Source organism: Gymnodraco acuticeps, unplaced genomic scaffold (genome assembly GCF_902827175.1).
Source record: "Gymnodraco acuticeps unplaced genomic scaffold, fGymAcu1.1, whole genome shotgun sequence".
Taxonomy (NCBI): domain Eukaryota; kingdom Metazoa; phylum Chordata; class Actinopteri; order Perciformes; family Bathydraconidae; genus Gymnodraco; species Gymnodraco acuticeps.
This window is the reverse complement of record NW_022990583.1, coordinates 2029483-2057354: the sequence shown is the minus strand read 5'-3', so window position 1 is coordinate 2057354 and position 27872 is coordinate 2029483. Positions and strand designations below refer to the sequence as shown.

General features: G+C 41.4%; 1 protein-coding gene across 2 annotated transcripts; it reads left to right on the top strand.

The window, feature by feature from the left end:
* The first annotated feature begins 5 nt into the window (after window positions 1-5).
* chn2 (chimerin 2) lies at window positions 6-27750 on the top strand. 2 transcript variants are annotated; one of them, XM_034228112.1, is made up of 14 exons: window positions 6-106; window positions 579-677; window positions 12323-12361; window positions 14022-14077; window positions 15993-16024; window positions 16275-16388; window positions 16563-16833; window positions 22305-22388; window positions 23403-23487; window positions 24873-25046; window positions 25310-25387; window positions 25597-25734; window positions 25831-25936; window positions 26403-27750. In XM_034228112.1, exons 5-14 carry the CDS (start codon window positions 15993-15995, stop codon window positions 26572-26574), a joined length of 1254 nt encoding a protein of 417 aa, XP_034084003.1. In that variant the 5' UTR covers window positions 6-106; window positions 579-677; window positions 12323-12361; window positions 14022-14077; the 3' UTR covers window positions 26575-27750. The 2 variants fall into 2 exon arrangements, with proteins under 2 accessions (XP_034084003.1, XP_034084002.1); XM_034228111.1 differs by lacking the exons at window positions 6-106; window positions 579-677 and adding an exon at window positions 2940-3637.
* The last annotated feature ends 122 nt before the right edge of the window (window positions 27751-27872 follow it).

Sequence of the window (27872 nt, the reverse complement as noted above, 5' to 3'; positions counted from 1 at the left end):
AGCCCTCTCCTCGGTCTTGCAGGACTCGGAGACTTCCGGCGTCTCAGCTCAGTTGCTTAAATTGTTTGCTGGGTGCTAAACGTTTTATATTTTTATATTGACATTGGTGAGTAAACCTTTTGTTTTTAAACTGATAAGACACACACATTGGATAACGTCACAAAGCTACATATTTAAGGAGCACATTTAGACTCATAATGTTGCTTCATGTCCCCCTACCATGTATAGTAACCTCTAGTGCTAGAGGTCGTTTCTTTACTGTAGTTGTCAAAGTAGGAAAAGCACAGGTGTTACCAATATATCATTAACGATGCGGTCTGACCCATGAATGAGACGGTGCACAAAAACAAACTGAAGCAGACGATTCACCTGTTATTCATTTAATCAAGTACACCTGAAATTGTCCTACAAGCGAAAAACGCAATAAATCAGCATGCACGGTGTTCATCAGAAAAAATACTAACTCAAACAGTGATTTTAGTGTGGTAGCCTAAATCCTGGGATGTTCAAGCTGCATGTATTCATATGGCAACTAGGGGGCAGAACGACTACAAAAAAGCTCACTGTTGTGTTCACAGACACCTCTGTCCTAAAAGGCAGTTCACCATGGGAATGGAGAAGCTAATCACATCTGGAAGGAACACTGAGGACCATGATATGACAGCTCATGTGAACAGGTGAGGACATTAGGATTACATCACATCAGTCTGCTGTTGTAGTAGTTGATTTCATATTAGCAATTTAGCTGAAGGCATGCTCCTTTTCTCTTTTGGTAACCTATAGTTTATTTACAGTTTACAATGCTCTCCACTAAAACCACACAACCTTAATCTGTTGGCCATTGGACATGTACTTCAGCAGTGGTACTGGTAACCCTGTCCCCTCAAACCTCCTTCAGACTATCGCTCCTGATATTCTACCGTTTCTCACCCATTTCATCAACACTTATAACTTCTGGTCACTTTCCAACAGTCTCAAAGAGGCAAGAGTAAACCCTCTGCTAAAGAAACCCACTCTCAACCCGTCTGATGTTATAAACTACAGGCCTGTCTCTCTCCTCCCGTTCCTGTCTAAAACACTTGAACGCGCTGTCTTTAAACAACTCTCCTGTTATCTCAATCAGAACAACCTTCTGGATCCGCACCAGTCTGGTTTCAAGGCAGGTCACTCAACAGAAACAGAAACAGCCCTCCTCGCTGTCTCTGAGGTACTGCACACTGCTAAAGCAGCCTCCCTCTCCTCTGTCATCATCCTTTTGGACCTGTCTGCTGCATTCGACACAGTGAATCATCAGATCCTCCTTCGCACTCTCCAATAATTTGGAGTTTCAGGCTCTGCACTTTCCCTCCTCACCTCATACCTCAAAGACCGTACCTACAGGGTAACTTGGAGAGAGTCCAAGTCCGACCCTTGTCAATTAACTACAGGGGTTCCTCAGGGCTCTGTTCTTGGTCCCCTCCTCTTCTCCCTGTACACAAACTCGCTCGGATCTGTCATTAGCCGCATGGTTTTTCATACCACTGCTACGCTGACGACACCCAATTAATTCTATCCTTTCCCCGCTCAGAGACCCAGGTCGTCGCACGCATCTCTGCTTGTCTAGCGGACATCTCTCAGTGGATGTCTGCTCACCACCTCAAGCTCAACCTTGACAAGACTGAACTGCTTTTCCTTCCGGGAAAAGATTGTCCCACTCTTGACCTGACAATCAACATCGGCACCTCTGTTGTTTCCCCGACTCAGACTGCAAGGAATCTGGGTGTGACCCTAGATAACAAACTGTCCTTCACTGCAAACATCGCTGCTACAACCCGCTGCTGCAGATACACTCTTTACAACATCAGGAGGATACGTCCCCTCCTGACCCAGAAAGCGACGCAGGTTCTGGCCCAGGCTCTCGTCATCTCACGCCTAGACTACTGCAACTCCCTCCTGGCTGGTCTACCTGCATGCGCCATTCGGCCTCTGCAGCTCATCCAGAATGCAGCTGCTCGTCTGGTCTTCAACCTTCCAACATTCTCCCACACCACTCCGCTCCTCCGCTCACTTCACTGGCTTCCGGTAACTGCTAGAATCCACTTCAAGACAATGGTACTTGCGTACCATGCTGTGAATGGATCTGGCCCTTCCTACATCCAGGACATGGTTAAACCGTACACCCCAGCGCGTGCACTCCGCTCTGCATCGGCCAAACGGCTCGCTGCACCCTTGCTGCGAAGGGGACCCAAGTTCCCATCAGCAAAAACACGTGGGTTTGCTATCCTGGCTCCAAAATGGTGGAATGAGCTCCCCATTGAAATCAGGACAGCACATAGCTTACACACCTTCCGGCGCAGACTTAAAACCCATCTCTTTCGACTCCACTTCGAGCAATAGAATTGCTAACAAAGCACTTACTAATAAAGGACTGGCTTATCTAAAGCCAGTTGAGTAGCACTTTAAATGTTTTAGCTCTATGAAACCTGATGTACTTATATGATTCTGTTTTCTTCAAGTTTGTATCTTATTGGACGAATGCACTTATTGTAAGTCGCTTTGGATAAAAGCGTCAGCTAAATGCAATGTAATGTAATGGTAATGACAGAGAGGGGAGTGCTTTTCTTTCACTAATAATTTTGCCACTCCAGGTATAACACCACATCAGTACTTAAGCAATACGGATCCAATCAGCCACCTGTTGGTCACCATCAAAATTAAAATAACAATCATCAACCCACATTGTTCCTCATTACAAGAACATCCAGTTGAAGAAGAAGGTATAGCTGTGGCTGGGACATTGATCAAATCAAGCAGGCTTCAACATTTCTCTTAAAAATCTGTGCTACATCTCACACAGGCCTCAAATACAATTATATTTTTACTTTAATCTGTCATGATCCCATACATTGTAGGCAAACCATCTCCACCAGATGGCGCAAAAGACCATTCATGCCATTCATTCTGGCTCTTGGAACATAACATGACATCTGATAAAAAATATTCTAAAGGTGTAACAATTGGTTCAGGCAGTTGGACCCTTGCATGACTCTCCTATAAGATTTGGTTCTTAAGTCAAACAGTCTGTCTTGGATCCTGCAAACAGAGTAGAAGTCTGTAGTTCTGGGCTTATTTTTGGCAGGGCTTGCTTACATCTGGCAACCCTTCTCCAAACTTTCACTTTAAGAAGGCGCGTCTACGCTGCAGTGTGTTTATCAGAATCCTTAAAGTGGCACATGGAAACCATAGCTGATTTCTGCATGGCATAGATCTAGACCTACACATTCTGTCTGTCCGATGCGAGGAAATGCTCTGTAGAAACTGATCCGCGGAGAATATTGCTGTGGCGTGTCTGACTATTTTTATCCGTGGCGGAAGCACCTTCAGTGGATGCGGATTCAGACAGCCAGCCAGCCGAGGGGAAGGTTCGGCGGATTCAGACGGACGGATGGTGGGCTCCGGGCGATACGAGACGTGAAATAGTCACCGGGAGAGATCCATGAGAGGTGAAGCACATTGGGACGTGAGTGCAATGGAGGCACCGCCGGGGACGAGCTGCTGTGAGCGCACCTTGGCCAAACGGGAATAACCGAGCCGAGAAACTGGGCTGGGATGGCAGCATCCAGTAACTCAAGCCTCTCAGGTTCATCCGTGTCCTCCGGTAAGAGTTCACACAACCCACACTCGAACTGCACAATGGGGCTTTCACGTAATATATGATGATAATAATAATAAAAAGGAGTATATAACATTTCTTTACGGGAGTTTAATTATTGCTTGTCTGTGTCTTTTGAAATGTATGCATTTTGTACAAACTTTTTTTTTTTTTAAATAATCCTGTATAAAGCTGCTCCTAAAATAGGCGATGATGTGACATTCTATATTTGCATTTTATGTTAAACAATAAACAAATGCAGCCTATTATTAAAGTAGCTTCCAGTGACTGCTGTGATTTAGGATAAACGATCAGTGAAAATCATCCTGACGTTGGGTTTGGATGTAATCATTAGATTGCCAATCATCTACATAACTCCCTTGTTGACTTTCAATTTCTTTGGCTGTAGGATTATCGTTGGCCTATAGGCTACCATTTCCCAAAACGCAGCACCAGGCTAGTACATGTTCTGACATTGTACAAAAAAATCCTAATATGCTATGCTCCAGTGAGATATTACAGTGCATACTGCCACAGTGTGCACACAACTCCAATCAAATCCTCATTGCATATAATGAGATGTAGCTCCCACCTATTGCAAATTTGTAAAAATGTAATTTCAGGTTTGAATTTTTACAGAATGAGAACCGAAAGTGGGTTAGCAGCTGTTTAAACAAACCTAGAATTAAATAGCTTGTCTCAGTGTGTATCCCATTCTGTGTTGATAAAGCGCATTGCTCATGTTTGCCAGGGTATAAAGTACAAATTCCACTATCAGAGCACTGTTTGATGTGGCAGCCCCGCTAACATCCAGGGGCGTGCATGTGGGAGAGACAGTGTGTGTGACTATGGGAGGGAGAGGTTTTTTATGACACCAGGCTCAGCATTTTGTTTCATATGCTGTTTCCATCATATATACAGTCTATGGTTTACACCTATACTTTGCATTTTACCAAGAGGAGTCTAGGAAACTAGTAAATGTGTGGGGACTTTTTACGCCTATAAAAGAAACAAGATTGAATATTGCACGGCAAAGCTGTAGGATTTATTACAGGGTGAGGATATTGTATAGTTTAAATAATGTTGGTTTGACGTTTTCCCTCCCTATGCATCCCAACCCCACCACACAGCAGCGTCACATTTCCCTAGGTACTGCCCAATGGGAGGGACAGACAGTTGTTTCCAAGCTGATATACCCTGTGGCAACCACATACTTCACTGAGCATTATCTCATGTGTGCATTTCAGAAAGCAATAGATTTACTGTTTGACCACTGCTGCTTTAAGAGGAAACTCTTTTCTCTCTGTGGCATTGGAGGGTTGTCATTACTTTTGGGCTCTCAATATAATTATCAGAGGTTACAAGCTGTGCTGCTGCCAGGGATGAAGGGGTTCTCACAAGGGTATTATTATTTTCATACGCAGCTCTTTGGAAGTCAGACACAGCATTTGAATAATCTTGTCTGTGAGGCATTTGACTCAAAAATGAATCTCGGCTCAATTTCTACTCCATATTAGGGTTTTCTGTTCTGGCTACAAACCAAGTGCTTTTGGTGAAGTTATTTCAGCTGCTTCTGATTAAAAGGTCATTTTGTTTGGAGGCTATTTGGGGCAGAGTGTGAAAAATAAGGTTAATTTTAACTTGTGTCAATGATGGCAGCTTTTTGTGCTGAGTATTGATTTATGATATTGGCAACTGTAATTATATTATGTGCACAGACATTGATTTATTTCTGCACTTTGTGCTAATTATTGAAATGAAGCAACAATGGTATGGACACAAACCACATTTTAATGTTTAGTCTGCATTATATGCACACAGTATAAAACACTATACATGAATAATAATGGATATACCCTGAACATTTGAGTCCAGTTATAATAAGATAACATACAAACTGGAAGGACTGCAGCAGGATTGCAGCATGTTTTTTGCAATCTCTTCGTTTGCCTGGAAAAGATATTTAGTGGAAATGGTTCTAGATCAGGAGATTCTTACACATTCTTGGCACGGGAGGGCATTGAAGCATGTACTGTACCAGCAGCACACCATTTGCCAGACTGCTCCAGGAAATACAGCTTTGAAGATGAATTGAAGAGTAAAGCATGAAAGTATGCCTTCAGCCTTAAATGACAACATTGGTCAGAGAGGCAAAGTTACAGCCATGTAAATGGTAAATGGTAAATGGACTGTACTTATATAGCGCTTTATCCAGTCTTTAAGACCCCTCAAAGCGCTTTACATACTACATGTCGTTCACCCATTCACACCCATTCATACAGAGCAGTGTATCTTACTCTAGGACCTAACATACACATGCACACACCGTTGGCCATGCCATCGGAAGCAACTCAGGGTTAAGTATCTTGCCCAAGGATACATCGACATGTTGGCCACATGGGCTGGCATCGAACCCACAACCTTCTGGTTGAAAGACAACCGCACTCCCTCGCAGCCACAGTCGCCCACGTATGTATTACCGAGAGGCTATCTGCTCGACGCGATCCTGCATATATGTCTGGCAAAGGCTCACTTCACCTCGAAATCTTTCCACCACATCTAATTATTGTCCTTACCAGTATAAATCACATCGGACTGGATTTGTGTCATGTATGCTGAATGACTAAAATGATCTGCGTGTTTTACAGCATCAGCAAGGGGAATGTTTGTCCCACAAGTATTTCAATTGTAGTTCAACATATCCCAGTAGCCAATCCTGTATTAATTACATGTACAGACTCTGTGGCAGATAACTAAATTGTGCTTTTAAAAGCTCATCTAAACTCATCTTAATCTTCTTAATGGAAAATAACAAACCGTTTCCCCAATGGAGTCCAGCCCAGTTGCACACAAACATGTCTGAGAGAGGCACCCTGTTACCTGTCATCTACTCAGCACTAAGGCAGTGTTGAAATGTCTGTTTTGGACCAGAGTAATCCGCAGATGGTCTCTCTGCTGCAGCTCTGCTGCATCCCACTGACACCACAGTGTGTGTGTTTGTGCGCGCAGGTGCTTTTATGTGAGGGCCTGCATGTATCTGAGTGCTCCACAATGTGTTGTGTCATTTATACATTACATTTTTCTCCTTTTTTAAAGGGTAAATGAGTGTAATAAAAAAATAGGATAACAATACGTACATAGGTGCTCATTACTTCCAAGACATGAATCTGAGAGTCATCTACATGTTCCAGGTAGCACATTTCTTTTGAGCAAGCCACATCTGAAAGGCTTGTTTAGTTATTGTGTAGCAGAGGAAGAAAACACCTTAGAAACGCTGGGCTAAAATGTGTGAGTTTGTTACAATTCTAACTTCATCATTGCTAAGTCAAGGTCATGATACAAATGACCCATATCTCTCACCAAAAGAGATGGGTATCACAAAGGACGTTGTTATTGCCCGGCACTCTCATAGCTTGAAATGAAATAAGATTGAGGATCCACCAAAACAAACTCACTCACCTTCAGACCCCAACCCCTGCAGAGATGAGACCATGTAGACCATAAACACATTGGACATTGAACTGGAAATCAACAGAATAACCTGATCTATCGTTTTCTTGTGAGGAGTGTGTATACTCGGCTGATTTGAAAACAGTCCTGTTTTTAAAGCATGTCTGTGATTCGTTCTCAACCTTTTTAGTGTCTATGATCAGTGTTCGAAATGGGGGGGAGCCAGTATCTTGCAATTAGACAGCATAGAAAACATGGCACAGTGACAGCTGTGCATCTTGTATTTCATGTGTTTGCAGATGGTCCTTGAAGTCGCATCTAGTATGAACTATGAATTAATAACTAGTATAGGGAGAAGAGGAGAGATCTTTCATCACTGAAGTCCATCAAACATTTCCCTATTTTGATCTGATATACTGGCAGAAGAAGTGTTTACAAACAGGAAATGCCTCAAATGCATTTTAATAAAAGGATTTCTGTTTGTAGTGTTAACAAAAATGATGTCCAATATATCCTGGTGATACCAATTTTTTGTTGTTAGAAAGTAAAATCCATCAAACTCAAAAAGCCCTTTCTTATGGTGCAAGAATGTTACATTAGACTGTATTTATTTATGCAATTTGCACACTAACAGGCCATTACTTCTCCATTGCAATTGGTGTATCTCTCTGTTACAATCAACGTTGTAAAAGTTATGAAAGGCATGAAATATAATAATTCAATGTTATAGTAATAGTATATCTTTGTTTAGACATTGAATGTATTGTTACAGTTCAACAACCACTCGATATCTATTTTATGTTGTTGGGAAACATGATCAGTTACATATTACCTCTTTACCTATTCTTACTAGGGTTGCAAAGGGACGGAACATTTCCGTTACATTTCCAGAAAGTTTCCATGGGAAGTTAAGCTGGGGAATTTTGGAAATATTTGATGCAAAATTAAACAAAAATTATATATATATATATATATATATTTTTTTTTTTTAAGTAGAACAGAACAAGTTTTAATTATTTTATTGAACAATTATTTGTTTCATTGAAGAACGAAAACAGGAATGTTGAGTTAAATATTACTCATCCCCCCCAACCCCACTCATTAAAAAAATGAACAAAAATGCACCCCCCATCCAAAAATCCCCACAAAGTCCCAAAATGTTAAATGAAAAGATGTGGCTTCATTTGTCTTGTGCTTTGGGCTCAAAAATCATCTGTGCATGTGATGGAGGAATGCACAGTGCCTGTAGGGGGTGTGGTCTCAATAGCCATGCCGTAAGCAGTGTGCTATGGCATGGATATTCTGTACTTGAATGGCATCTGTTTGTTTTAGTCAAGATTATGCTAAAATATACTTTCCCCATAAGATCCCTATGAAGAGCCAACCTTCAATTTTGAAAATTCCCAGTTTATTCCCATAAATTCCCGTTAATTCCCATGGAAAGTTTCCATCTTTGAAAATTCCCGGAATTTTGCAATCCTAATTATTACCCTATTAATCATGCAGCATATTCATATAAAATCATCAAAAAAAGGCGTCATAACATTGCCAGCCATTTACATTCCACAGTTATCAATTAAACTCTTTTCATTTGTTCTTTTTCTGGTATCTAATAGTAGGGCTAAAGCAGGATACATAGCTTTTTAGCACGACTCAAGTAACTGTTTTATGTGCTGACGGTTCATTTCTTTTTGTGAGCATGTGCGCAGGCGTCAGACATTATCTCAGGGGATAAATGTCTTAGGTGAGCTTCATCACCTATTCTCTTTGTCACCTTAGCAAACACCCGCCGGTGATTATTTTATTGAACGCCTCTGACTGGAGAGTAATAGAGGACAACACAATTAATATCTGTTTTTTGGAGGGGAAGAACCCTTTGGCTGCTCCAGCATTTTAAATTCTCCCTGATCATCAGACTGCACAAGCTCTGAGCTGCTTAGAAATTCCTATTGATGTTCTTTGTGTGTGTGTGTGTGTGTGTGTGTGTGTGTGTGTGTGTGTGTGTGTGTGTGTGTGTGTGTGTGTGTGTGTGTGTGTGTGTGTGTGTGTGTGTGTGTGTGTGTGTGTGTGTGTGTGTGTGTGTGTGTGTGTGTGGTGTGTGTGTGTGTGTGTGTGTGTGTGTGTGTGTGTGTGTGGTGTGTGTGTGTGTGTGTGTGTGTGTGTGTGTGTGTGTGTGTGTGTGTGTGTGTGTGTGTGTGTGTGTGTGTGTGTGTGTGTGTGTGTGTGTGTGTGTGTGTGTGTGTGTGTGTGTGTGTGTGTGTGTGTGTGTGCGTGTGTGTGTGTGTGTGTGTGTGTGTGTGTGTGTGTGTGTGTGTGTGTGTGTGTGTGTGTGTGTGTGTGTGTGTGTGTGTGTGTGTGTGTGTGTGTGTGTGTGTGTGTGTGTGTGGTTGCAAGTGGGTCTGAGCAATGTGTCTGCCTGTGTGTGTTTGTGAGTGCCGGTGTTTGAGTCAGAATCAACCATTAAGAGCTTCCTTTCCCGGGCCATACTCCAGACAGAAATGCCATTCATCATTAAAAAGAATCAGATTGAAAAGCGACTATTTGGCAGCCTACCAGATGAAATCACATCCTTTTTAAACAAGCCGCAGTGGAATAAATCTTTCAAACTGTTGCCAGTTCAATACACAGCTTCAGCAAACTGAGCCTGAAGCCTGTTTATTTGTATTTGAAGGCAGACTGTGAAGAGCTTTGGTAACAACGATAACTCAAAACATCCACTTCTCAGTAGAGCTGCTTCTTTATAATTTACATAATTATTCAGCATTTGATCATATGGACCACTTATCTTTACTGTGTGTAATTAATGTAGCTCTGTCCAAAGAAACAGCGCTAATGTGATGAGAAGAGATGATGCTGAAACACTCTGACTGCTGCCCTTTCTGTGCTGCCAGTTAGACGGTTGTATATAATATAGCATCATAATAAACATACTTTAGTCAAAAGTCAAAGTCAACTTTATTGTCAATCTTCCAGCTTGTGTGTACAGACAGAGATCGAAATACCGTTTCCCACAATCCCGAATATAAAAACAAATGTATATACATTAGTGCAGATTGTCCATAGAATGAGGCGAAGCCTGCGAGCTAGTTCAGGCAGTCAACTCGAGCACTTATGCTGCATTCATACATAACGCCCCTTGCCACTCTACAACCAACCAAACAGAGTCTCCTTAATATGCCGCTCTATTTAACCTGCCAGATCTCTCTCTATGCATGGATTGTTGCTGCTATTGCTGCAGCTACTTCCACGTCGCTGCTGCTTGCCTGCCCCACCACCACCACCCCAGCTGCCATGTATATGTGTGGAGTGATGAGGTCCGAGCCTAGACGCCAAACTCAACTGTATGCTGCTTCTAATAAACATGTTAAAGAACCGCGTGAGTTGTCTGACTGAAATGGGCATTATTGCAAGATTGTCCATAGCAGCGTACAAATAGTACTTTATACTATACTTTAGGAGAACTAGTTTTAATATTTGATATGAGAAAGTTTCACAATTTTGCTTACCGTACGTCAATACCCACACCCAACAAGTGCACACTGGTTTTCCCTCTCTCAGGAGTGTTTTATTTTTTCCCTCTGGCCAGAGAGGTGTGGCACCGATTTGCTGATGACTGCAAAGGAATGTTTGAAATGAGCCACATGTATCTTCCAGGCCAGCATGATTCATTATTCACACAATCATTTGGGTCGTTCAGCAGTGGCGCTGGGAGTTTAATGAGAGGTATTATACTAAATATTTGGTAGCTAGTGTCATCTGTCTTTGTGATAGGCCGCTATGTTTGATGCTGTGTGATCTTCTCACTGTTTTAACATGTAGGACTTGCAGTAACATTTCGATATATAAAATCACATATTTTTGCCTACGGGTTAAAACCTGTAAAGAAATCATGCTTTATACTGTTAGCATCAAACCATGAAATGATGATCAGTGGAGAGAGCATGATTTTCTAACTTTAAGTTGTACCTGTTGAGTTAATACATTTTTCCTTATGTGTAATTATAGCTTTGTTTGTAACATAATACAGACACCTTATTAGGATCTTGTAGGTCAAGCATTGCCTTGATCATATGAAAAGATAAATGATTAATGTGGAGCATAACAGTGTGAAGATCTTTGTCCACTGCAGTTAAGATATCATTTTCATCTTGCACCCGATTGTTTTTGCCTTGACATTTGGTCCCTTTCCACATAATGAATTTGCAACACCATTATTTTATCATCAAGGTTTACAATTGACCTACGAAACAGCATATTGATATAAACAAGCAAGTTTGAATGTGTTTTTTTATCATAATATAAGTATCTCTGTTGAATGTTGTTTTACTGATTGTATTTACCTGTTATTTGAAGTGAATTTTTGTTTTTAGGATGACTTTCAACATCTGTCCAGGGCAGGGACTACAGACGAAAAATAGCCTGTTGGCTAAGTCTGGCGCATTTACAGAAATGTCAATCAATGTGCACTGTCCCTGTCAAATAAATTAAAATAAAATAAATGTTGCGTATGTGTTAACCATATCTCTCTGATCTTCCTTAACATATGAAGTTGCTGTTGTGGAGAGATAAGGCAAAAGTTTTGTCAACATTATTGATATAATATGAGTAAAATATGCCGTTCATGTCATAATGAGGTCCATACGTTTCAACACCTTCCTGGCACTGTACGATGGCAAATGTGGCCACTTTCTTACTCTTTCAGTGACAATATTTATTGAAAGTCATTACTTTAGCCGCTGGGTACTACACTAAATTATCACTTGCTACAGGCCATTTACTCTTTTCAAGCTAATGTTACAGCACCATCACATTTCAGGAATGTGTTCACATGATCATAAATCAACCACTGTGTTTCTTAGTGGAAAGTCTTTCCATGAGTTAAGAGATCTAAATTGTATTTACTTTCATTAATTTTGATTGGTGTGTTTGTTTGGGACCATGCTGGCACTACAGATCAGGTGTGTGCCAACAAGATGTTTCGCAAAATATCCGGACATCTGTATTGATTGTCCTTGAAGTGTATTCAATGTTGCGTCTCAGGAGGCAGCTGCACAGTGTGATCCATATGCATGATTGTAACAAAGGGGTAAACAACGTTGACATGACCATGGTGAAGGGCTCTCAGTCATTCCACTGGGAAAGAGATAGTAATAGAGATTTTAATGAGGAAAAACAGGGCACAGTCTGTAAATACCACTGCGAGTTAATAACAGAATCCTGCTTTATTTGTGTGTTTTACAGACCCTGAGGATTACCAACCGCCCATATGGAAGTCCTACTGTGAGTAATTTGATTTTTGCTATATGCCAGTAAGCCATGTTTTGACGGGATTGACCTGACTTTGACCTTTTGTGTATTTCTGTAAATAACAGCATATTTACTTTTGATTTATAAATAACAGAGACATTTTTCTATAATTGGAAGGATTGGGTTTTGTTGTACAATTGTATATGCTGCAGCTTTCAAAAGGCTGTATACACAAGCATAAAAAGCACACAATCAAACACACATGCCCACACAACACATTCACAAATGCAAAGCAGCGGATTCCTGATCGCTGAGTAAATTGGGTTACCGTCACTGGGGTAGAAATATGACTTTCTACCTGCAAAGAGGCTTAGCTGAAAACAGATCATCAGTACACCCACCTCATTATACAATGTTTTTTTGCCATGTGGGAGGAAATGGGTTAGGAATCAGAATATAAGGCCTTTGTTAAAGCAGAGCACACATCATTTCAGCTGGGAACTGCCTGTTCTTGATTACATTTTAACCAGGTACATTTTAAATCTTTTTTATTCATTTCCCCTGTGTTGTAATATCCCTTCCCAATATTCTCTCCTAAAATGCTGTATTTCTGAATCCTCCCATCTTGCCTTGACTCCTCTGGTCCTCAGCTGAAGTATTTTTAGAGCTCAGTGTGTCACAGGAATGGATGATGTCCAGATCTTGCTGGTTGGCTTAAGTCAGCCTGACAAAACATGAACATTCACAGTGAGGAGTCTTCCTCCCCCTGCATGGAGGATCTGCTCCTGTGAACACTTAGCTAAACCTCACTCACTGATGTTACTCTACTAGTTGTAAAAAAAAGAGGACATTGTTTTAGTCTTCAGCCCTCCTCCACATATTACACAATGATAGACTGCTAAAAGTCCATTTAGGAGTGAGAGCATTAAAGTGTAAAGCAGTTCAAACTGATAATATAGAAAGGGCTATTATAGAGTCGGATTTGGCAGCTTGTCAGATAAAAGTGAAACGCAACTTCTAGACATATTAAGAAAGAGAAATAACCACATTTAGCTACTGATTATTCCGTTGGTGTAATATTTATATCCCCACTGACATCCTGTTCAGGAAAACGGCAGCAGCGCCTTGGCTTCTCTCACTTTTGGATCACTAATTGTAATGTACTGATTCTGTGAAGCTGCTGAGGTGATTACTCAGACTGGCACAAATCCTTTAATTCCATTTTCACTTTGATTTAGATTTTATTTCAAGTTCTCCCGATCTTTTAAGTACATCTACTGTAATACAGAGAAACTTGGATTTGCAGCATGTGTGTATTTAGAAGTGTACGTATGTGGGTTTAGCAGCATTGTGCACATTAGGTAAGTGAACAAAAGGTCTTGATTTACACAAATGGTTTGCAGATGTATGACCATGTAAACCTCTGACTCCTTAGTCTGTATACTGTAAGCTAATGGCTCCTGTTGTTCCTTGTTACCTTTGAGTCAGAGCTAGACTAAATGGAGATTGTGTTTGATTGAGGAGTGTCCATCGTCTGGAAGCTGCTCTGCACCATTTAGTTTCCTGCTTCTTATGTGTGTGTAGAGGTTGCTATTTTGGTAACGAATCTACAGAATGTATGTAATTACAACTTGCATTGAGCTGTGTACGTCACTCCGAGGGCCTTAATTACCATCCCTGTTTTCTCTAACAGTGTACCAGCTACAGCAGGAAGCCCCAAGACCAAAGAGGATCACATGTCCTCAGGCGGTCAGTACATCTGTAAAGCTGTATACAATGGGCTACTGTATAGGGCTGAAATGATTGGTATTTGTTGCTGTTTTTTATATTTTATAAGTACATGGTTAAAATGTCAAACCAGAGTGTCCTTTATTCAAAAATAGAAAACCTGTTATACCTCCCAACCGAGGAGCTTGTAACATCAGTTGTTTGGTATTTTATTATTAATGACAATGATGTCCTCATAATAACAACCCCTTAATCTATGTTTATACTTCATATGAAAAAGCAACTTGCTTCACAAAATATTAATAAAATGCATTATAATTATGAATAAGAAGTATACAGAAAAACCAAATAACGTCAAAACATAGCGGAATAACTTATTTAGCTTTCTTATTTTTCATATTGTCATAGTCTGGTAGACTTCTGACCTCTACCACACCAGAGCCAAGCTGCAGTTTGCAGCCTGAAAACATTCAGTAAGAAGTGATTGAGTTTAGCAGCTGGAAGCCAGACCAATCAGTCAGCTATGGAGACTGACTTGCTGCTTCTTGTAACTCCCACACCTCAGGAGTCGCTATTTAAACTGTGTGCTGCTGTGCTAGAATTAGACAATCAAGTACAATGCTCCAACTTGATGGTTTATTATTTGCCCCATAGGCAATATGAAATGTGAAATTTACTTTTAACCCTTCAAGATCACAACCCTGGTACAGTAATATTATGAACCTGTTTAACAATATCTACCAAACTAAATACGCAAAAATATCTCAATATTTTCACATTACAATAATTTGTCCTCCGTAAAACAGAAATGTTACGTTTTTACGTAAGCTAGTAACAATTATTAATAAATCGGTGTGTATACTGTAAACAAGGAAGCTTCTGTTTCACTGGGACTTCATATGTCTTTAATTTGGTCTCTTCTGAATGGAGGACAGAACTGCAGTCATATGCTAAGATGGAAGAGAATAGGTTATATAAAGTATTTAATAGACAAGGGACTTTTTATCTGATAACACTGTAACTTTGGATGATATCAACTTGTATAACTAACAGCTGAAGTGAAGCTAAAAAAAAACTTTGAACACATTTGTGTTACATTTAGTCTCCCTTCATTTACATGGGAAGAACATCAGGAAGAGTTCCAGATGAAACAAGTACAGGAAGCAAAAACCTGTATCAATTTTCATCAGGCACATGACTTACAGAGTACAGTCACTATAGTGCACACAACAGGAACACTTTGAATAGACAGCATAGACTTTATTCATCTTTGTGAATAAAGCTGAGAGACAAGTTGCTCTTCTTGTTCCTGCAGCCCTCACTGGGAGAGCTGTCAAGCTTCTATTGTACAGCCCACCAGAAATGAGGCATGTCTCATCCTATTTTGATTCTTGCCATGCTATGATGAGCGAAGCGAAAGTTTTGAGCTGGCTCTGCGAGATTGTGGCTGCCCGTAAAGACCAAGCACAAAATGAAATTGAACCTATACCAAATTCATTATGTTCATGACTGTCAGTTTTAAAAGAGATTTGAACTATCCTCAGTTAAAGGGAATGAAAGGAGTTTCTGAAAATGTAAAATGTTAGATGACATGTAGAAAATGACAAATTGTTTCCAGCCGTGCTGTTTGATTGGTAATGCCGACACACCACACACACTGGGGCGACACAGTAACACACAAAATATTACATCTTTGCATCTGGCCATCTCTCACCGGCTGTTTTCTTGCACTGCCTCTAATTCACCTCCACACTCTGTGATTTGGCTTTATGGTTTGGTAGCTGCGAATAGACGCGGGGGCACAGATGGAGATAATCTACCCTGTGCTGTGGAGTCCTTTATCTTCCACACAGGCTGTAAGAACAATTCACATAGCCGTTTAATTGAGCTTTTATATCATGTTGCTCCAGCCAATATGTCTTGTTCTGCTTTACAGATGGAGAGCAGACCCAAATACTACGGCAGAGAGTGAGTGTGACTTACTACGCATATATTCATGCCTTTGTTCTCAAATAATACTCTGCAGACAATGATTTTTTTAGCGTTACTGCTATGCATCAGATGTGGTTTAGGTTCAAGTGGGTGGATGTGTATTGTGTGCATATGTGTGTCTCTTTGCTTTGGTAAGAGCCTGAGGGGAACATCCAAAATGTTAATCTGTGTATTTTAGGATCAAATCACATTGGAGGCATATTTAGAAGTATTTTTTTTTTTGCAGGTTTCATGGCATGATCTCTCGAGAATATGCCGATGAGCTTCTAGTGGGAGCAGAGGGTGCGTACCTCATCAGGGAGAGCCAAAGACAGCCAGGGACACACACCTTGGCCTTGAGGTACCAACTCCGTCAGTAAAGAATCAGCATCAGTATTCAGCACAGAATCCCGGTCCTATCATCAGCCCATTCCCTGCTCTGTCTCCAATCATTCCGGTTCATTTCTATTCATCCACACTTAACGGTTCCGTCCCTGCTCAGCTTTACTCCCTCTTGTCTTGTGTCTCGATTCAGATTTGGGCACCAGACCCTCAACTACAGACTTTTCTACGATGGGAAGCACTTTGTCGGGGAGAAGAGGTTTGAGTCCGTTCACGACCTTGTGACAGACGCCCTCATCACACTCTACATCGAGACCAAGGCGGCGGAGTACATCGCCAAGATGACCACTAACCCCATCTACGAACATCTTGGTTACACCTCGTTGCTCAAGGACAAGATGGTGCACAGGCTGAGCCGTGGACGCACAGAGCCACGCAGGGTCACCTTCCAAAGAGACGAAAGGGTGAGTTTCATTACTAGATGTTCTTTTGTGTGGACTGGTGGAGCTGTAAGAGAGGCTGTCTGGAAGGTACCGAGTTCAAGCATCCATACGTTGTTGAAGTGTCATTGATCAAAGCACTACTTCACAGATGCTATTGTTTATTGGATATTTTCTTCAATTAGAAAAAAACAAATGTAAGTCAATTAATCGATAAAAAGGTGGAAAGATAAGTCAACAATGTAGTTAAATAAATAATTTTGAAATTATTTATCATTCTCAAATGCTAACGTTTTAAAATGTTGCTGTCGGTTTTTAAAATGGAGAGGTTAGTTTGACATTTGGCAAACTGGGCTCATCGTTTTCTAGCCGAAAGTTTGATGTGTAGTTCAATACTCATGTTTGCAGGGAAAATATAAAACTGCAACCGGTTAGCTTAAATTAGCATTAATTAGAAACAGATGCAAACAACTAGCCTGTCTCCTTCCAAAGCTAACACAATACAGATACTGGCACCTTTAGGGATCACTAACTAACATGTTTTTCAATTAGTTAATTACCAAAAAAAGGTTCAAAAGGGACATACAGTATCTGGATGTAATAGCGGGTTGAGTACCAAACTATTTCCTGACTGGGATCAGTAACTTCCTGAGTTTCATTTTCCCTGTGAGGTTAGCAGTCAAGCTGCATGAGAATAGGATATATTTAATTGTCAAACATGAATATAAATAAGCAGTTTTCCCAAAATAACTAGTGGCTCAATCAACAAAAGAAAAATAATTGTGTTATCTCCAGCTCCATCTCCATCATCCTTGATAACACAACGCTTCTACAAGAGTGCTTACTCATTATTTCAGACTTAAAGATTGTTATTCATTATTGAATGTTAAAGTGGACCTATCATACTATATTTGAATAATATAGTGTAGGACCATACCTATATAAGGCATATTTATACTTTTTATTTTTCAAAATACCAAACAGATCATGTATTTTAGCCATTCCTCATTTCGCTCAATTTAACAGTCTTTTCATGGGCTGATTCTGTGAGAACAGCACCATCTACAGGCCTGGCATATGTACTACAGCGTCTCCAGCGCTTTCGAACGGCAATGTCCGTGGCTGTCTCCTCCTGATTGGTGGAGTTGGCCCAATAGCCGTAGCGCCACTTCTGTGACGTCATAGAAGTGTTCGAATCTGGATCAGTCTGTATCAGATCCGTTGCAGCCCCTTTTTAAGAGATTTGGGTATGGAGGAAAAGAGAGAGGGTTGTGTTTTCTGACACTTGGTGAGTTCCCTGGAACACCGGGGACATATATTCATGTATAAAAGACGTACAAAAGTGCATTTTGCATGATAGGTCCCCTTTTAAAGTGTTTTATTTCTCATCAAAATCTTGTATACTCTTAATTCTACACCAAACACTTTGATTACCTACGGTCGTTATAGTCAGAGTAAGCGATATTTTACATTTAGATGTTTAGATTTTTTTTAACCACCACATCTCCATCAGAAACATCTCTTAGTCATCTAGGCAGCTGTAAACTATCTGTTAGATTTCCCTCAGCCCAGTGACACTTTATAATACCATGATTTTGATCTACTTCCACGCCGCTGCACGTTTTTCTTACACTTCAAGTAGAACGAGAGTTTCACTGAGAGAGTGTCCTTTGTCCTTTGAGTGAGACGTACAGTATCCATGTGGCCCCTGGGTGTGTTCACTGCTGCCATGCTTGGTTGCTTCCTCTAAAAGGTAATGATGACCGAGGGGACTGGGACTTTGCTCTGCCTGCCATGCATATCAGACACAATGATCACTGGTGGGACAAATTGCACATTGTATTCACTGGCGCTCATGAGCTGTTGTGGGATTAAAGTCAGTGAATGATTTATCAACGAGGAATGTCTGTTTTCTAGCTGGAGATGAATCCTAACTATCCTTCCACTAGAGGGCAATCTTAACTTGTTTCCAGCATTCATCATGGCATTTCACAACCAGCCAGCCAACAACACTTCCATTTTCTTCTCCAGAGATTTGATGAACTGTATCCTAATAATAATAATAATAATAATAATACAAGTAATGATAGGCTATATTAATCTATAGAAAACACAACATAAAAACACAGCAATAAATGGGCCACATAAAAACATAAAGATGGCGGAACCCCAAATAGGATAAAAACTGGAATCGGATTAAATCTGAGGGTGTCGTGCGATGTCTCAGCTTGAAGACCAAATGTTTTGCTTTGGGGATTGTTTGTCTCCCAAATGTCAGCCTGTAGTTTGTCAGTCAGTGACAGACACATGGCAGCCCTGTCAGCAGGAGTGTCTGCTGCGGACCTCTGTCACTTGAAACATGAACCGTTAATGCTTATGGCCATCGGTCAGTCAGCAATCCATTGATTTATTGTGGTTTCAAATGAGCTTAGAGCTACACATGCCTAAACCAACCTCGAGGAAGCCCTCCTCCCCCCCTCCTCCCCACCGCAATACATGCAGACTAAACTATGCTTGCTTAACACGGTGCGTTATTGAACAGTGTCCAAAATTGTTGCACTCTGTTTGATTTGCAGCTATAATGTTTGAAATGTTGTGGACTGCCGCCTCCAATTAACCTCACTTGGCTAGTAAATCTGGAGCACATCTCTGTCTAAATGTCACACTGTCAGTTGTGTTGGCGCTTGTGTAAAACTGACTTCATGATCCTCTTGCCAAGATTTACACATGAGGATCTGGGTCAGTGATCGCTGTGAAGAGGCTTTGTTAATAAGCGTTTAAAACGACATGCCAGTCAAAGGAGAAAAACGCTTTCTGTCCTCTCCAATATTACACGGCCAAGAAGCACAGACCCAGCCTGACGGCTCAAATCTGTGGTAGCTTTTTTGAACTTCATGTTTACCAATTACACAGCCACGCCCTGAGGCTTTACAGCCACAGTAGCTTCACTGTATAGTCAACATTAACATGTATTTACTCAGCGTCAGGTTGACACCACCATATGGCCATGACTGCAAATTCTTGTGTAATTAAAATACTCCCAGAAGCTGAGGGGGAGTACTTGACCCAACACTTAGATCATCCTCCTGAATCACCTCTTTGCATGTGAAGGACTTTCCTCAGTAGCCAGAAACTGCCTGTATTCCTCCTGATACTCGCCACACTGGTTTAATCTCAATGGGGCTCTCTTGACAGGCTTCTCTGCTCGCCTGCCCTGAAAAGGTTTCCAAAAATAAATTGTTATGTTGTTTGTGGATAACCTGTTCTCTCCCAGGAGTTATGCTATAAAAATGCAAAACAAAGCTGATTATGTGTTTTAGTTGTACACACCACAGTTTGACCTTTCTTTTCAGTTGCAGACACAGACAAATACATCCATTTTAATTGTTCCAGTGGTGTCAAAAGTGCCAATTTCTTCCATTTTTGAATAATAGTCTTTATCTTTGATTGCTGTACCCTTCACAGTATGTCTATTTTTCTTTTTGTCAGAGATGTTGTTAGGGCTGTTTTGTTTGGGATGTGGGTAGTTGTATCCTCTTGTCTCACTGTGTCAGTGCCCACTGTGCCATTTTCCCATAATTCCAAGTACTCCATCACAACAGAGTCCGCTCAGCTGTGCTCTCACAAAGCCCTCCAGCGATAAAGAGCCCAGCCAGTGAAAAGAGAGAAGGGCTTGTTGTGTGACCACCTTTTGTGTCCTTTTCTTCAAGCTCTTCTTTAAGAGACAAGAAGCCATCTGCCTGCAGACAAAGAGCTCAGCCCTCGTCCTCCCTCCCTCTAACCTTGCAGGGCTAAAATATCTCAGAGTGGTCTATTCCTCATCTGCCCCCTCAGACTTAGCTGTAGAGACGCATTGTATGGTATGGTATGTGTTGGTCTCTTAGGGAATGTCCACCACAATAACAGATATCTTCACCTGTCCCGTCACTCTCGCAGCCATCAGCCAGTTAAATGTTGTCCCAGACGCCAGAGACAAAGAAAACTAGCTGTCACACGAAAGGCCCTGAGCAATATGTTTTTACTTTGCTGCTGTGTCAGAAAGCTGCCAATCCTTTCATTTTATCTCAGCTTTGCAGTTGCCCCTTGGCTCTTTTTGCTTTCCCCCTCACCACTCAACTTTTTCTCCAGCTCTTTATCCTCACACATCCAATGCTTACTGGCTTTATGACCCCTGTGTGATAAATCAGTTCACCCTTCTTTTTTTCGTGATAGCTTTTCTATGTTAAGGCTGAGTTGTTCTGTAAAATAGCTGTTTGACTCAATCTCTGGCAGAAGCTTGTTATTTAACATGTAGTCTGCTCTGTTGTCAGCATTATGCACGTTCAGGGCTTCTTGATTAATTAGAAAAGCCAAAAGCCTTCTGTTGCAGTTTAATGGTTGTTTACAAGCAGAGCTAATAGGGACACATTCAGCATGAACACAGCATCAGCCCCCCACTGCTAAAATAGTACATGATTGCGGACCGGCAAATGAGCCTGCTGTGGGATTTTACTTGGATTTGGGCACTGCAGGATTATTCCCTGTGTAAGGATTATGGCAGTAATCCCCCCCCCCAATCCTAGTTGATGGGCTAGCTCTGCTGGTTCTCTGAGACGATGATTGTGATTGGCGGAAGTAGTCTGCAGTCACGAGTGTCTGGAAGATCCAGTCTGGACGGCAGTGTGGGGAATTCCACCAGCCAACTGACATAGCTGGAGGTCAAGATCTGTTTGTATTACGACAACAGCTACGGCTCTGCAGGCCAGGGGACCTTTGGTCAGTCTTTGAGCAGTAGCCTGACCCGTTTATGAGACCCAGCACTGACTGAGAGCTGCTGGCAGTTGAGTATTATCTCCAGTTAAGTGCAGTGGAGTGTGTCCGGAAGGCAGCGCGCTAATGGGAATGTACTCTGCGATATAAAAAGGGGGCGTCTGCACTATTGATCCTGCCTTACTGAGCTGTATGAAGCGGTCCTGACAGCACCCGACCGCCCTCCCTCTAAACCTCCTGGCCCCTCCCTATCAGGGACCCTGTTCTCTCTCTCTCTCTTTCCTTTCTGGGCGTGTGAAAGAGGGCCATTGTGTGAGGCACACTCCTACCCTCAGGCCGCCCACTACCAATCCCATTCCCCCAGCTCTTCTTGCTCGCTGTTGCTGCTGCATTCAGACCAGATGCAGAGTCAACCCTGTGCTAGCTGTCATCAGTCTCCCTCCTGGGTCACAGAGGAGTGGAGTGTGGCTGCCTCGTCTGCGCTGAGCTGCTGCCGGCAGCATCTGCTGCACAGCACCAACGTCCGGCCACCACATATTTTCCCAGAGGAGATGGAGAGTCTGTGGGAGCCAGATCAGTTGAACATGGACGCGGAAGACAACAGAGGAGGGGAGCTGATTTCACACAAGGCTAAAAAACAAGATAGGAAGCGTCAGCAGCTGTTGGCTTTGGCTCTGGGAGTCAAACTGGGGAGCAAGGGAACCCTTCTGTGGAAGCCTATTAAACTGTTGGCCTCCTGTCCACAGATCTCCTCACCTCTGGTGCAACGGACCGCCTTGAAAGATACACCGGAGAAGCAGTGCTTCTATGAGAAGATACACAACTTCAAGGTGAGTAGGTTTCTGATCAAAAGTTCAATGGCTGCTGACAACTTAATTATATTCCTCCTAATAACACATACATTTACAGCATTTTCTTTTTGGCTCACACACTTTTCCTAAGTGGTTAAGTAATCACAGTAATGCATTTACAGATGCCTCAGATTTTTTGATTGTCCCATCATAGACCATAATATGTGTTGCTGTTTGATGAGAGCAAATACAGCTGACACCCATGTGCACTGAGGGGAACTAATGCATACTATGGTAAGCCATTAGCAGAGTACATTGATTAGCATTGATCTTAAAGCTTTCACAGATACATCTTTGTTTTAGGCAGCTGTGCTTGTAAAAAGCTGTTATAGAGTTGACTGATATTGTCCTCTGCTCTCTTTCAGAGAGTAAGTGATTGGTCCATTGTATAGAGCAGTAAAGAGTTATGGTTCTTTAAATATACAAAGGAGAAGTTAGGGATACTCTGCCTCTGGGCGCCCCAACATTCTTGCAATTGTATCTTGGGTTTCAGCTAACGGGCAGAATATAATGACCCCCAAAGCTTTTTGTATACTCCCTTTGGAAGAGAACAAAAACCATCCACACGCCACCTGCCATATGCCCTCTTCACTCAGCAGTCGACTGCTACCTATTCAAGTACCTGTGAAGGTGTGTGTGTGTGCGTGCATGTGCACACAGGTGGGGCTACCGTTCACCATCTTATCTCTAATTTGCACAGTCGGTGTACATCTGTTATTTTGACTTGCAGGCTTGCCTCACTGCCTGCCTGCATGTATCCGATTGCCCAGTAGCAGATGCCAGACACATTATAGTAAATCCTTTAATCTGCCTTGTATATACAAATGCTCTCATTTGGCGAGGGGTCCCATCCACTGTAGCTTGGTATCACAAAGTAATCTCTGTCCAGTACATCAAAAGGGAGTTTATCCAGGTTAGACTGGGCATAGCAATGAATGGCAATGTGTGGTGTGTGTTTGTGTGATGAATAACCATGTCTTCTCTAAACCCCAGGTACACACCTTTAGAGGGCCACACTGGTGCGAGTACTGCGCCAACTTCATGTGGGGCCTCATCGCCCAGGGTGTCCGCTGCTCAGGTAACTATTCACTCCCAACATCAACGTTTCATGTCATGTATGACACAGAGAATATCACTTCACTAATGAGATGCCAAGTAGTATATGAACTGTAGAGAACTCTATCCTGTCATGGAGGTTTCAGTTGTTAAGAAGGTTGTTTGAAAAAGTGGTTTTCCCCTTTTTCACTCATTGATCCCATTTTATAATGTTATGGTTATTTTCTGGTTATAAATCTGTGATGAACATGTTGAGATCCTCCTGTCTGTGATTAACCACCCCACAAGATTGTTTGATCCCAGTCAAGAAAGTAATCAAAACAAATTATTTAGCATAGAACCTCATAAAAGATCAGAAATTATATATTTTGACGATATCAAATAAACAAACAATAAAACATAAGCAGCATTAGGCAGTTGCAAACACCAGTCAGAAGAGTCAACACAAAGGCCAGTTTAAATAAATGAGCCAACTAAAGGCATCAGTAGAGAACACATCTCTGAAGCAACTAGATGTTTTGACATGCTCTTTTATAATTCCATGTAACTGGTTGCTGTGCAAAGAAAAGGCCATCTAAAGCTGATGCCGTTCATCTGATTACAGGTTATGTTTCTCATTATGATATCATTCTGGTTAAACACAGGTCAAATGTTGTGTACATTTGGACCAAATATAGCAGCAGATCTAAGTGATTGATTGCGTGTGAGAGTTCAGCTTTCAAGTCTTCCATGGTCACAAGATGCGTTCGCTGCTCAGACAGTCATGAAACCGATGTGCACAGCAGTGTACTCTGTGGCTTTCTTCCTAAACAGAGTGTTTGTTGTTTTGCTACGCTGATAAGCCAGAGGCAAACACTGGTATCATCAGACACCTCATGTGCTATGAGAAACTGGACATAATTCTTTGTCCTCTCTCTCTCTCTCCATATGGCCTTCATTTTTGTTCTTATCTCCTGCTACACTCTCTGCAACCACTGACTGAGAGCAATCAGAAGCCAAGCGTTAACGTCGCTCAGGCGGTAAAAACGTCTTTGTGATGAACGATTTCAGTCAGACAAATATTGCTGCTTCAAAACCTTAATTTCAAACTTATGCAGCAACCCAAGCAGACGTACTTCTCACACCCACTCCGCTCTTTACAGCTGTCCAGCACACTTAATGTGGCTAAATTAGCTCAAAGAACCCCCGCCCATGCTGCCATCATGTTCTCTGTTATCTACCTTTGGCTGAGCTGGAGACAGCTTAGCTGCGGCTGTGCTGTCTGACAGTGTAGTTTATCATCACTGACTCTGGGAAACCTTTTCAAACTGCTGTCTTAAGCCCGCTGTGATGGTTGTGTTATCATCAGTTTGAAGCTAATCCCTCCCTCTCCCCCTCTCTCTTTTTATTGCCTTTGTGCTCCTCTAGATTGTGGACTGAATGTACACAAACAATGCTCCAAACTGGTTCCCAGCGACTGCCAGCCGGATCTGCGCAGGATAAAGAAAGTGTATAGCTGTGACCTCACCACACTGGTCAAAGCTCATAACACGACCCGACCCATGGTGGTGGACATGTGCATTCGAGAGATAGAGCTGAGAGGTAAAAAGCAGTAAATCAGTCATGACATTGTAACTTGTCAATCACTTCATAGAAAGGAAAGCTGTTGATACATTTTGATTATTACATGCTTAACTCCAACATTTAAGTATTCTGTTTACTTAGAAATGTCATATTTAGTTTTGTTAGGATAGTTGCCTGCATTTCCCCCAGTTCATTTGTAGCATAATGGGATGCATGGGGGGTGATTTAGAGAAAGAAACCCCCTGAAAGACTGAGACAAGCTTCCCAATTGTCTGTTGCAGGTATGAACTCCGAGGGCCTCTACCGAGTGTCTGGCTTTTCAGAGCACGTAGAGGAAGTGAGGCTCGCCTTTGACCGAGGTTTGTTGACATCTTTTTATTTGCCCCAGGATCTTACTGGTCTCTGAGGTTTTAGTTCACGTGTTCATACTTTTAAATGAGGAGCTTGTTCCAGCTGCAGCACGGCACAACAAGTTATTTTGTGAACTACACGGGAACTTCAGCAGTTATTTATAATTGTATCCAAATGTAAAAGGACATGTTAATCATTAGATTGTTCTCATCAACAGATGGGGATAAGGCTGACATCAGCGCCAGTGCCTATGCAGACATCAACATCATTGCTGGTGCTTTGAAGCTCTACCTGAGAGATCTTCCCATTCCAGTCATCACGTTTGACTTGTACTCCAAATTTATTCAATCTGCAAGTAAGAGCTTCTCCACTCTGGGCTATTCCATGCTATCACTGTGTTATTGGTACTCTGCAGCGCTCTGATACTAATCATGTTTCTATTGTCATGTAGAACTTCCAAATGCTGAATCCAGACTGGAGGCCATTCACGAGAGTTTGCTGCAGCTTCCCCCAGCCCACTACGAGACCCTACGCTACCTGATGGCTCACCTCAAGAGGTCAGTTCAAATCCAAATTCTTTACAAAGATTGAAGCCAACAATAAATCATTTCTACTAAAAAAAAAGTATTGCTTTACTGGCCAAAGCCACTGTTATTAGTTTTGAAGTTGATCCTAATTACGCCATACTAATTCTATAAATACTCAGTAATCATCTTCTGTGTATTGTTCCTCAAGATATGAATGTGTTAATAAGAAAATAGTCAGCAGAATGTTACACCTGAGCATAAAATCACAGTGCCCAGCTGTTTAAGACCGGTATTTAGCTTGTTATAAAAAAAATGGTGTTTCCCCCAGAAAGGTACAGCAGAATTAGAGTATTGGCAAATGGACTAACGACAGTCTTTCATGGTATTTGTGGAAAATAAGGGAATTATGCAAGATTCTAATATTTTAGCCATGTCCCTCTTTTTGTAGTTTGCCTTATTCTAGTCTCCTTAATAACCAGTTATCGTTTTTTAACAGGGTGACACAGTTGGCAAAGGACAATTTAATGAGTTCTGAGAACCTGGGGATCGTCTATGGTCCAACGCTCATGCAGCCGCCGGAGCAGAATGCCTTGATAACCCTGAATGACATGAGGCAGCAGAAACTGGTGGTGCAGCTGATGATTGAGCATGAAGATGTCTTATTCTAAGGACTGGGGCATGCACGACTTTAACAGAAACGAAGGACATTTTATTTATTCTGTGTAAGAGGAAATTCAAGCCACCTTGGTTTTAATGAAGTTTCTGAACACTTTGTAATCAAATTGAACTTGAAACCCTTTGTTCTCGCATGACTGTTTTGTTGGAATTGGTTTAGTGTTGACTCTGTCTTGTTACTGTATGTTTTGGGTTTTCATAACCTACCAAGACCATCATTTTTATATAAGGAAAGGATCCAGTATTTTAAACTTCCAACAGTGCTGTTCCCTCCTGTCTTTAATTTGAAGGCTGTCACTACCTGGTGTAGACTCAGTCATGATGACAGCGCTGCGTGAAATCTTCCCCAGGCATATGTCAATCATTGCTGGTGCTGTTTTTAACCGAGCCTCACAGCAGCAGCGTAAATAACGTTGCCACATCACAACTATGCATATTGTGATTTTAGTGGGAACGCTGGTTCAAATTTGAATTGTAGATACAAATCAGATCAATTCACGATCAATATTTAAACGCGTGTATTAAAAAACTAAATATGAGACAGTTGGGCGCTCATGAAGCACTTTTTCGCAACAATTGTAAAGAGTTATTTTGTAAAGATGTTTATTTTTGTCTTTTACTCTGCATCATGTTCTTTTGTCACAATAATATATGCTGTTGAGAATGACGTGTGTTGAATTGATGTCTAAATACAAATCTAACTAGAGGACAGACCGAGTTTGTAAATTAAACATTTTTATTTGCAATGTACTCAGTGTTATGGTCCCTAATCAAAAGGTGGATTTCATAATTGCCATTTTTAATTACAAGTCCTATCGCAGAATTATTGCAAAACTCTTCTGCACACATGTTGCTTGCCAGTTTTGTAGAATTTCTGTTTACACGCTGTATTTTGGGATTACTTTTATATGATCTGGGCCCATTATTTCTTTCTTTTTGTATGCCAGTAACATCGCTCGGTGCAGCAGTAGTTGCCATTCACTTCAATGTGCCATAGAAGTTAACAGTCAAACTACAGCTGTACCGAGCATGTTTCTTTCACAGTCGGTTTGATGTGTTTAAGTAAATCCTTTCTACAAATCCATTCAACAAAATGTATTTTTGTGACGGTTGCAACTAAAAAAATGTAATTTATCAAATGTTCATTTATTAAAGGAAAAAAAACTTCAGTTTGAAAAAGTTTGATCCTTTGTCCTTTCTCACAATGTTTATTCTTTCTTTTGACATACTTTTACTGCAGTGTGATGACGGTAGAAGAGGTTCAGTGAGAATAAGGCCCGCCCTATGCTAG